Consider the following 12,375-nt stretch of genomic DNA (forward strand, 5'->3'; position numbering starts at 1 on the left):
GAGGTGCCAGCGTCCCTCGTAGGCTGACCGCGCACCACGAGCGCCATGAAGAGCAGCAGCAGAACACCGGAGGCCCTGAGACGCATCTTGTGTCCGGACTGGCGATCTGTCGCGCAGGATTTACTTGTTTTTACTTTATCTATTGCCTTTATTTACTTAGCTAGTAATTAATAGTATTTCTAGAGGACTCAAAAATTTTTATTTCACGATATATATCACTATTTCGGGGTACTTCATGACATGCGCACTGTTACTTGAATAACATGTGTGTTTTAACTATGTACTGAGCACTAGCTCCTTCCCACCTTGCTGAAGAACTTTATTATATAATCAAATAGATATTATTATTGTCTAAAAGTATTTGAGGCAGTAAATCCATATTATAACAACGCAATAATTCTTTTTATAAATGATCAAATGAACTAATACATAACAGCACTCACCGGTGACAATGCAAGTGCCCTGATGTCGTTTATTCAGGTTGTATATTGGCTGCACTCTCAGGCAGTCGGTCGTGCTCTTCGAGTTCAGTGTGGCTTGGAGGGCTGGTGGCGCGTGAGAGAAACAATCTTCTTACTGGCCTGCCTGATGCGACACTGACGCACTGCCAGTCTGCCACCGTGTGCTGCCATATTTATCTCCACGCACGAGCAACGGTTGGGAATCGCTGAGAAATTTATAGCCGCCTCCTTGTAGAAGCTCAAGTAAAATAGGGCATTAATAGGCTTGCTCCGTTTTAAAAATGAACTTCCTTAAGGTTAAGATAGCTCAGTGCATGAATACACACCACCACGCGCTGCAAGTACCGCGGTCACGAGACACGCATTTTGATCTAAAAACTCCGTTCCTTAAATCTCCTGCTGAAGTTTATATGAATACGGTACTTGCTATTGGTACCATTGCAAGCTATTTTATTATCAGTATCTGTTTTCTTTTTATATCTGAATTGTCACCCTTCCCCAATCCCTACAGCTACACACACGACCTCCCAACACGACTACCTACAGCAGATTACTTAGCATTAATAGCATTTGCAGATGACATCACACAACCGTAGGATATAATTCACACAACCACGAAGCAGTACAAATAAAACAAATCAACACATTCGAAAAAATGGCTCGTTAATTAGGAATAACACAAACTAGTTGAAAATTATCGCTAACAGTAGGCGAGAAGCATAGGACATATTCAAAGACAACATCCATAGCCCCGAACAAAGAAATTGTTTTGAATTACATTTCGCCACAAACATAGCTTCGCCCCTCAAATTTCAATACGAGAAACAATAGCCCTTACACATTTACATAAAATAGACAGATTTTAATATCTCCATCTCAACACTAACTCTTTTAGTGATTATCACACTAATACCCCTTCACTCAAATACACACCTCGTCGAAAATTTCCGCAACTAAGAGTCCAAAACAAAGCATTACGATTCAAAAGAAAAATACACTAGTTTATGGATCGCCATCTGAGGCTGAGTAAAGTTTATGCATGGTGAAGCTAGGCGTTGGCTCCAGGGCTTATTTAGGAGTAAAATTTATGGCCTACGGCTGCGCTCCCCATTGCATGACTACAAAGACCATTCAACAGCTCCAATAATATTGAAGCTAGGTTCCCTACCTCCCTGTTTACGAAACCACTAACCCCATACGCCCCAACTGGCAATTAACCCTACGTACACACTTGGCAATTTGCATCCGGTACGTGGTCAGTTATTCAATGAACGCACACATTCGACTATTTCAAATTTTCGTCAGTTTGGAAAAGATCCGGTCGAATGACCTGTTTTTAGATCTCCCGTGGACAAGTCATGATGAGTACAAGATTCGCCTACAGGCCACATCAGGCCTACTCTCCAGCGCCGACATCACTATACTATATAATGTTATGGTTCAGTTGTTCCCCGACTACGGACTATCGAACCCCAAGACTTACCGTAAGACGATCAAGGATGATGACCCCAAAAAGGCTGATGCCCAAGCAAAAACCCAATAACTAAACCTACCTCCTGATTCTCCAGAGACCCACCCATCACATTAATTATCACCAATAATATTACCCCGTCGTCGCATCCTTTTTGAAAAATCCGAAAAAAAAAATAAAATTTTTAAAATAAAAATAGCAGAATGCATGCACCTAGAGAGGGTATTAAACAATTTTATTTTTGTATAATGACACTCAGATATGAATATAAATAATGAACCATCACCCTCCATCACTCCCAACGTATAAACCCTCCAGAGCCAATATGAGTTCACTCTTTCCCAACCCTATCAAACCCCACACCTACATTCAACCTAGTTGTACGTTTTTTTTTTTTTGTTCTCCTGGAGACTTTTTTATTTCTCCTTGATTTGCAAGTTCTACGGTTATGTTTATACGGCTCTTGGTCAATGCCAATTTAGAAATCGGACTCGGAAATGCCGGTCGTTTCTCCGAATATCCGTATAACTCGCGAACGTAGGCAAAATCGAAAAAATTGTCACGAGCTAGACATCACCGTTGGGAGAATAGGTATTTATATACAAAGTTTTGTTAAAATCTGTTCAGTAGTTCAGAAGACATTTCTTGATCACTGCGAATTTGAGCACGTATTGCTGTTTAAATCACGAATGAAAGTGAAATGGAAAAAATTCGCGAACGAAGATAAAGTCTAAATAATTTTCTCGTGCTAAAATATCACGGTTGGTAGTTAGGAATGTATATTCAAAATTTCGTTCAATCTGTTTAGTAGTTGGGAAGAAATTCCTTGATCACTGCGAATTTCTGCCCGTATCGCCTTTTAACTCACGAATGAAGACGAAATTCAAAGAATTTTCACGTGCTAAACATCACCGATAGATTTTTATAAATATGCGTGCCAAGTTTCTTCGATCTGCGTTCATTAGTTTAAGAAATATTTCTTGATCATTGAATTTGGAGATCCGTGAGACCGGCCGCGAGTCCGGCACTCAATCGACAATTCTACGGACCCGCCAGCGGACTCGCCTGCGGACTCGCGCAACTGGGATCACTCATAATTCCTTCAATACTTAACGGATCTGCATGAATTTTGGAATGTGAGTATTAATTATCGACACGCTGCCGCAGGAATTATTACCGATTTTAACATGAATTATTTTTTAATTAAAACCAATAAACGTATTTTTTACGCAACTGGGACAGTCATAATTACTTCAATACTTAACGGATCTGTATGAATTTTGGAATGTGAGTATTAATTATCGATACGCTGTCGCAGGAATTATTACAGATTTTTACATGAATTATTTCCTTACCTAACCCAACCTAACCTAATAATAAGTCATGTAAAAATCTGTAATAATTCCTGCGGCAGCGAGGAGAATGAAACCTGACCTTGTTATAAGAATTTTTCAAAACTGACGCCGAAGCTAAGTGGTCACTGAACATTTATCAGGTCGGTAATATGGGTGGTAACTTGGAGTCAAAACACATACTTCTTGATAACTTTGTCTTCTCACTTCTATAACACGTTCATACTCGTGTTCTTGGTTCTTATTCCTCTCCGAAGCTCCTTCATGTGGCCTCTCGACAGAACAGAATATTGTTGGTGCCACACTGGCCAGAATGTTGACAGTATATAAGATCATAGGTCAGAATGTTATCATAAAGTTACACCGACTTGAGGGACATCATGCACGTGCATGACTTGGATTAAGTTTGAAGGTCGGCTGCTAACCACGTCAGAGATGAGATTACGCCAGGGAGGAAAGCACACCAGGAAGGAGTCAGAGTCAGACGACGTCAGGGCGGATGGACCATGCCAGAGAGGAGAATCTGGAGATCACGCCAGTGTAGACCAGGCTACCTAGCTCGTACATCGCAAGATATTGTGTATTATCATACTTCTTTTCGAGTTGGTGAAGTCTAAAGTTTTCGGCTTTCAGAACTACCACGCCCATATTCCCTCTAATTTTTTAAATGTAATAATTGCAAGTACATTTTAAGGAATAATCTTCCACTTGATCGTTTCTCATCACTTCTGAAATAATGAGATCTTGGTAATTTAATTATAATTTTGCGCGCTGTATCAACAATTTTCTCTCACAATCTTGCTTTCACTCACTTCACGTGTCGGACATGGAATGGAAATAAACGTTCGAATAAGCTGCTGAAGAAAAAAAACATCAATACCCCCATATTTTTCTCGAGTGCGTTCTTGAAATTGCATCCATTGTTTTCAACTGCCACTTTCAAATTTTCATAACACTTCAGTAACTTTCTTTCCATAATATCGAAGTAGACGTCGATTTCAAAGACCGACTTCAAGGCTTCGAGACTTTTACCATCTAGTTCCTTCTTAAGATCAGGTACCCACGAATCCCTATTACTTCAACAGTACTCCACACGATGTTCTTCAATTTTAGTTAGATTGCCCATTTGATTATGTCCTGTCATTTCGCTATGTCTACAGATCGGTGATCTTTTCGGGAATATAAGCTTGTTATTTTGCCTTTTTAAACGAAGAAGCTGTTTTGAAGATGATTATCTTACCCATCATATAATGATGAGTCAGTTGACTGAAGGGTCGTCGTTCAGTAACAACTATTTCTCTTTAAATTTCCTCCACTCAAACTCTTGATCTTCTGCCCAAACGTTTGGGTGCTGCTTACCAGCCTTAGTTATACTGGACGAGGACGATACTGCGATAAAAAAACGCGTTCCGAAAATGTTCCACCCACACTAGTTGGGTACTTGAGAGTCAATATCTTCTTTCTAACTTGCTAGTTTGCAAAAAAACTTACCGATTTAGGCCAGGGCATAGCTACTGCACTTCTTCCTGACGCCAACCGTATTCAGCACAGAAGTTATTCATCGTTCAGCCAAAGACATAACGTTATTCATAATGACATAATTATGTCATAATTCAGCCAAAGTTCGACATAAAGACATAATGCACATAATCAGTGTAAGACTTTTAGTACTGAGAAGTACTAGAAGTCAGACAATTCCTTGGATCACACGATCAGTGATCACAAAAGCGGGCACAGTACCATTATGTAGTGCCGCATAGTGGCAGACCATAGGCTGCTATTGATGGATCGAAGACACAGTCGCCGTAAAATCTTTACTACATTTACATAACTTGGGCATACATTTAAAATGAGGAACACTACTCCTGTTCACATTCATTGATCTTGGTACAGGCAAGGCGTACGATTAACTCTCACGTTACTAGTGTGTGTTCTTGTTTCGAGTCAACGACATGTGGAACAGCCTTCCTACCTGATGATATTGTTTACGATCTGAATATGAACGCGTTCAAGAACAGACTAGACAAGGCTAGGCAGGAGCAAATGTTTACTCTTGAAATGCCTTGTACCCTACGGAACAACAAAGTCAAGAAACGCTTTAAAACCACCGTCCATTGAAAAGATTTAATCAAAAGAACTATTTTTTAGATCTGTGAACAAGTCACGCGAAGTACAAGAACCGGCGACAGGCCTTTCCATGCCTATTCTTCTAGGCCGAAGATAATATACTATACCACTACTATACTATGTGCTACAAGTGGAACACAGAACGCCTCCTGCAGGTGTTCATACAGATTCCTACTATCCACACCATCTGATCTCAACTCGTAAGTTTTCTGAAACATTCGTTATATTATAATTCACATTTATAATTATTTCACAAATTTAGAACATCAGACCCCACTCACACCTGACCCCACACACACCGGGCCCCACACACACCGGACCCCACACACACCGGACCCCACACACACCGGACCCCACACACACCGGACCCCCTGTCTCTTATACACATCTAGNCCCACACACATCAGACCCCACACACACACATCAGACCCCTCACACATCAGACTATATCGTCTGCCGCGCTAGTACACAATTCAAGTCCGTCACGCAGTCACCGTTTCTTGCCCGTTTGCGGCATCGTCCGCAGAATGTTCTGTCGGGCGTAACTCGGATGTAGTTAGTTTGCGGACGGAGCCCGCCGTAGAATACGGCCCTCGATGCGGAATATGCCCTGCTACGGGCGCCGTGAGTTACAACTGAAGTTACGAGCAGCACCGCCAGTACGAGAACACCAGCGATCTTGATGCCCATCTCGAGTCCCGACTTGTGTTCTGCAGGGAGGAAATACTTCAGAACAAACATTGAAGTTACTCAATGAAGCTACTCAATGATTCAAGGTATATTTATGAATCCTATAAACGGATGTAAAGCGTGCAAATTAAATTTATTCATTGTACCGACTTAGATGCATAGAATACAAATTCAGTTCTATGGGTTCAGTCAACAGGGCTAAGCTCTGCTCGAATCGAGCTACCAACAACTGGAATGTCGTGTCGTATACGTCACTTAAATTTGCCGTAAATCGCTGAAGGTTGCCGTATTTGTTGATCGCAAGGGTGTAATTGATATCATTTTCTTAGTAAATGTTGCGCTGCTATATGTATGTGATCAATAATTTTATGCAATAATCTTGTCCCATTAGTTGAACCCTTTGTGATAGATATTAGCCTCGTTGAACATTCTTCCTTGATCCAGAACTATTTTTGATTTTTTTTATAAATCTGAATACATGTCTTACTAAATTCTGGGTTATTAAATTGTATAAATAGTGCAAGTTCATTAAGCCAAAAATCCTTCCGTGACTTAGTTAATTGCATAGTGATTTTGAAGCATGCTAGTTACTCGAGTTCGAACTCATGCCAAGTAGTACGACTGAGCACGTCTGTAAGATTTAGTTTGGAAATAATTTTCACTACCACAGCTGCATTAACTAAATGATGACTTATCCAACATTGCTCTAAGAGTCTAAGTAAATTTCGCAAATATTTAAAGCCCGAATCTTTTCAATTGTTTAGTGTTCGCGCAACCCTTGTTAGGATTTAGTTCAGTGGTTCCCAAAGTGGGCGATATCGCCCCCCTAGGGGCGGTGGAAAGATTTTGGGGGTCGATAAGGAAGAAGAGGTCGGTAGGGGGGCGATATGGGGGGCGGCTGTCCAAAGTCAATGTCAGAAGTTCGAACGTTGGTTAGACGATTTGTACACAACACGTGCAGCACATGACTCCCAGCGATGGTTTTTNTTCATCTTTTAAAATTTCAGCGTACTAAATTTCAAGAGAGTGGCGTATGTCTGTGGGGGGCGCTAGAAATTCACTAGGGGGCCAAAGGGGGCGCCAGCCTGAAAAAGTTTGGGAACCACTGATTTAGTTCAATACAGATTGTGATTTCCCTAGATCATTAATCGCCGAACTTCCTCGAACGGGTCTTAGATAAACTTTATAATTTCTTATCTCGTTGAGAATAAGCAACATTGTTGCTATCATCTTACCAGCATTTTTATTGTGTGTTTATTTCTAAAAGTCAAGGAAATGCAGTTTTCGCTGTCGATCCACAAATTTACTACAGTAAACGCCACCAAATGTCTTCTCGAAGAAGCTCATCTCAACCGGAACGAACATTCGCGCAAACTAAGAATGAACTGAACTAGAATTCAGTTCCTTGTATGTGTGAAAAATTAGTTCTGATAACTTGAGCCTGAATCATCTTGTGAGGATTTGAATGAGATGCTCATTGGTAAGAATCCTCAGGTGTTCTTTACTAAAATAATTGTACGGTAACATCGATATAAACATTGCCGTTACCCATAAAATACGTTTTTTAAAATAGTAACTCGTATTAGAAGGATAGACCAAATCAAAAATAAATAAATTTGAAGCATTTACGTGTCCAAAGTGAACACTTGCCATCACTTGCTGATAACATTGGATTTCTTTCGTATTATATTCCATTTTTGTCGAGCAAGGAAATATTTACAACAAATCTTGGAAAACCTCACGCGCTGAAGTAAGAAATTGAGTTATAGCCTCACTTACTTCAAACTTATCTACTAACAACTTAAAGTTACGAGGAATTGACATATATCCTGCGTACAGAACTTTGCTCTGATGATGATATTATGAAAGTTTTTGCGTTGTCTCAATAAGAAGCTCGTTAGTTGCGTTGCACAATTATTTTAAAATAAGCCACATCAGGCCTACACTTCAGCGCCGACATCACTATGTTATGTGTTAAAATAATGTTATGTTATGTTATGTCTCACTTTTAGTTATGATTCACAGTTGCTTTAAAAAAACACAGTTCCTCAGTAGTGTTGCGCAGTTTCTCTTGCGTTACATAAATGTTTTAAATAGAGTTCTGTGGTCCTCAGCTGTGTCATGCACTTATTAGCTTGTAGAAATGTTTCAAGGTCGTCCGTTGACAGACTTCTACGTTTGTTTGATATTAAGTTAACTTTCTGCGTGAATGTCGAATTAAATTTATGATTATCTTAAAGACATTAATGAATGAAAGAAGAAGAATTTTTTTTCCAAACTACTGAACAGATTATTATTAACTCGCAAACGAAAGCAAAATGGAAAAATTGTCACGAGCTAAACATCACTGTTGAGAGGTTAAAAACTCCGGTTTATATATGAATGATTTAGAATGTATAAGTAACCCTCAGCCTTCCACTGGCCCGCCTGATGAGACACTGATGCCGGCCGCGCGGAGCAGACTGTCCTAATTCTTGATGAAATTATTAACAAATATTCTGAGAAAACAAGAAATTCACTTGAAAAAAATTCACTTCACTTTGATGGCTTGAAAGTAATGATTTATATCCAATCAGCGCGACTTTTTCTTGGCATGCTTCCTACGTAAATGCATCAACTGCAAGTAAATGCAAGTTTTCTTTAGAAATAAATTTTAGCGATGTCAAGAAGTTTCTGCATATCTGGCAACACTGCTCTGTTAAATGATTAGGCAGTAATCATTTAACTAATTAATTTTTATTTTACTTCTCTTGAATACTTCAAAATTTGCTAGGGGCGAGATAAAAGATTAACACTAGAACGTGAATAATGAAAAGACAGCGAGCAATGAGAAGCTTCACCGGAAAGACTCAATGTGACCTGCAGTGAAGAGAATAACAATGGCCACTGTAAATGTTAGGAATTATCGCTGTAGAGAATAGGAATTATATCAGTAGATTATAACACAAATCGTTGTAGATAATACGAATGACGGTTTAAATTAAAATGAATGATCATTACACCTGAAAGGATTTGTAACAGGGAAAACTTCCGATGATAACAGCAATACCCGTATTCAAAAAGTGAAAAACATGTCGTAAATAACAGGATTCCGGTGTTGTCAGATAGCAGCTCATCCTGAACGTCAACGAACTATTTTCTTGCCGCCGTAGCGGTTGAGCTCAAGTGGCAGAAGACGACATTCCAACAGAACTTTTGGAAATAAGGAATATTCGCAATATTTATTAACGTCAGAATCTGCCTCTAACTAAAGACAAAATTTCCTACAATCAAGTTTTCAATCAGAAAGATGATTGTTAGCAAGATTTAATTATCAGGGACTTTATTCTTAGTTATAAAATGTAATGCTTGGATTTCACTACAACCGCTCAGCATTTGACATTCTTGAGCGAATATTACAGTATACACCAGACTGCTCATCTCTGAGACCGCATTTTCCCAAATAAGTCTCATCGAATGTTGGTTGTACAAATTAAAGATCAAATAATGGATGAGTAAGAAACAGGATCCTATTAAAGGATGAGGTAAATCAAACGTTTTCTGACTAGAATATTTAATGTAGTACGTTTTCTAAGTGTAATAATCGTTACATCGTTTTCTCTATGCACAAAAGAACTTGCAACGAAAATTACTGCAGTGATATTTCTCACTACAAATCTACAGGAATCAGAAACGTCTCCCTAAACTCTGCATTGTAACAAAACAAATCTCACCACAATCAACGTTTATGTTACTTGATTACAGAGCTGCTGTTTTTACACCATCGAGGCGAGTAACGTCGTAACGGCATACAGATTTCGAGCGCAAATTCCAATTTCGTAATTACTTTATATTGGATATTTTATACTCGGATGCATCTAGTGAGAAAAGTCATCATGAGTTTGCATGCAAGTAACAAGTATGGAAGTTTCACGGCCATATTTCTGTGTTCAGTAAACAAAATTATGCTTGCCCATGAGGCAGTTGAGGTTCCTCACGCACTCGCCAGTCGAGGATCGCTGCCAGCAGTTCCCCTCGTCGCAGCCTCCGGGCGGGCCGATGTGGCCGAACATTTCCCCCAGATGATGCAGCAGGGGCAGAACCGCTGCCAGGTTCACCCTCCGGTTCTCAGAGATCAGGTTCGTGCTTTTCAAGATTTCGTTCAAAGATGAAATTGAACCAATTTCGCGCTTCTGTACGCGAGGCTTCGATGCATGTGAATTCCGATTTTTAATTTGGAAATTCACATTACTTGCAGAGCCTTTGGCAAGTCCATGTGTTTTAGTCGTCGATGTTATTTCCTTCGAGGATTCTTCGTCAGAAACTTCTGTTGTTTCGTAGAAATTATTCGCCGCTTGATTCACTTCATGCTTTTTGCCTTCGGTCGACATAATGTCTTCATGAATGCGACCTTTTGTTGACACCAACGGCCAGCCATCGGCACCCTGAGCAACCGGAGTGCAGGTCGCAGAGGCGAGCGCGCAGCACAAGACCAGCGCTCTGACGAACATCCCTCGGGTTTTCCGAAATTTTCTTTGAACAAATATCAAAGATGTATTCTATACAGCGTTCAAGATAACTGAGTTCAAACTTGGAACAGTTTGTGGTTTTCGAAAGTTTTCTATTAACAAGATTCAAAGTTAGGGAGACCTCTAAAACTTTATATAATTATTCAAGTCTTGAAGGCAGTGCAGGGCAGTTGAACTGAAAAAAATATAAAAGTAAATATCAGACAATAATTCTTGTAATTTCCCGAATGCACTTCATGCTCTTTGCCTTTGGTCGACATGATGTCTTCATGAATTCGACGTTTTGTTGACACCAACGGCCAGCCATCGGCACCCTGAGCAACCGGAGTGCAGGTCGCAGAGGCGAGCGCGCAGCACAAGACCAGCGCTCTGACGAACATCCCTCGGCTTTCCCGAACTTTTCTTTTAACAAAAATCAAAGGTTAAACGATGTATTCCAACCGCGTCCAAGATAACTGAGTTCAAACTTGGAATCCTTTTGGGGGTTTTCGAAAGCTTTCAATCAACAAGATTCAAAGTTAGGGCGATATCTAAAACTTTATTTTAATTATCTGAGTCTTGATGGCAGAGCTGGGCAGTTGAATTGAAAAATTAAAATATAAAAAAATATCAGACATTAATAATTCTTGTAATTTTCCGAATGCTCTTTAGAAATATCTGTGGAAATGAAGCTGGCTAAATAACCACAAGGCGTCACGGCGAAACACACAATGTTACTATAAACTTAAATAATAAATGTCATCTTTTAAGCACAAAAGATATGCTCTTTAATGTATTTTCAAAGCACCACAAAATATTTCAGACTCGTACGCACCGATGTTATTTAGTGTGGAGCGTAAAGAGAGCAGCTGAGGTACGCGTGAGCTGCCTCGCAGGATTAGAATGCGAGATGCCGTGCGCCGGCCGTCCATTTATACGCATTTGTTGCACTCACATCGACAAGACGAGCATCTGTAACGTCGCACTTTATTTAGCTCGGAAAATAACCTTCTCCTTATTCGTATGAAACGCAGCTATCGCGGCAACGCTACGTCATATTTACGCGATTACGCAACGTCCACGCCTTTCCTGTGACGCCAAGATTCTCGTAACACTGCCGCCTCTGCGCCGGCCATGATTTCCTAAGAAATGAATTGTGAGCATTACGCTCCTATACTTTATACTGTGAGCATTACGCTCCTACTTTTGCATCTCATTACACTTCTCCTTGCGCTCCTTGCACTCCTTACCTTTTTCTACGCTCCAACTTCCGCATCTCCTTCCACTTCTTCTTACGCTCCTACTAACGCAGCTCTTAGCGCATCGCATTACGCATTTCATTACACTTTTTTTTACGCTTAGACTTACACTCCGACTTAAACCAATCCTTACACTCCGACTCACGCTCCGACTTATTCTTCTTACGCCTCGCATTACGCGTTACTCAGCGCCGCGCATGCCGCCATCAGCACAACTTTCTTGCTGCTTCCCATGATTCTTTGATGCGACGTCGTGCATGCTACTAATGTCGTGCATGCTACTAATGTCGTGCATGCTACTAATGTCGTGCATGCTACTAATGTCGTGCTTGCTACTAATGTCGTGCATGCTACTAATGTCGTGCATGCTACTAATGTCGTGCATGCTACTAATGTCGTGCATGCTACTAATGTCGTGCATGCTACTAATGTCGTGCACCTCACCGTGCGATCATCCGGGCATCACACTCAATGGTCAGACATGCAAATGATCGTCCTTATGATGCACGATGAATTAATCATATTTAA

At 40.3% G+C, this 12,375-nt stretch overlaps 1 protein-coding gene across 1 annotated transcript; it reads right to left on the bottom strand.

Moving 5' to 3' along the window:
• Nucleotides 1-9,642: 9,642 nt before the first annotated feature.
• LOC108683374 lies at nt 9,643-11,484 on the bottom strand. The gene is made up of 2 exons (XM_018172689.1): nt 11,424-11,484; nt 9,643-10,784 (listed from the first exon to the last, which is right to left on the bottom strand). Exon 2 carries the CDS (start codon nt 10,589-10,591, stop codon nt 10,031-10,033), a length of 561 nt encoding a protein of 186 aa, XP_018028178.1. The 5' UTR covers nt 10,592-10,784; nt 11,424-11,484; the 3' UTR covers nt 9,643-10,030.
• Between the last annotated feature and the right edge of the window lie 891 nt (nt 11,485-12,375).

Source organism: Hyalella azteca, unplaced genomic scaffold (assembly GCF_000764305.2).
Source record: "Hyalella azteca isolate HAZT.00-mixed unplaced genomic scaffold, Hazt_2.0.2 contig13425, whole genome shotgun sequence".
Taxonomy (NCBI): domain Eukaryota; kingdom Metazoa; phylum Arthropoda; class Malacostraca; order Amphipoda; family Hyalellidae; genus Hyalella; species Hyalella azteca.

Excerpts from the sequence above, each read along its gene's own strand:
- LOC108683374 (XM_018172689.1), bottom strand. The coding sequence starts at position 10,591 with ATGTTCGTCAGAGCGCTGGTCTTGTGCTGCGCGCTCGCCTCTGCGACC.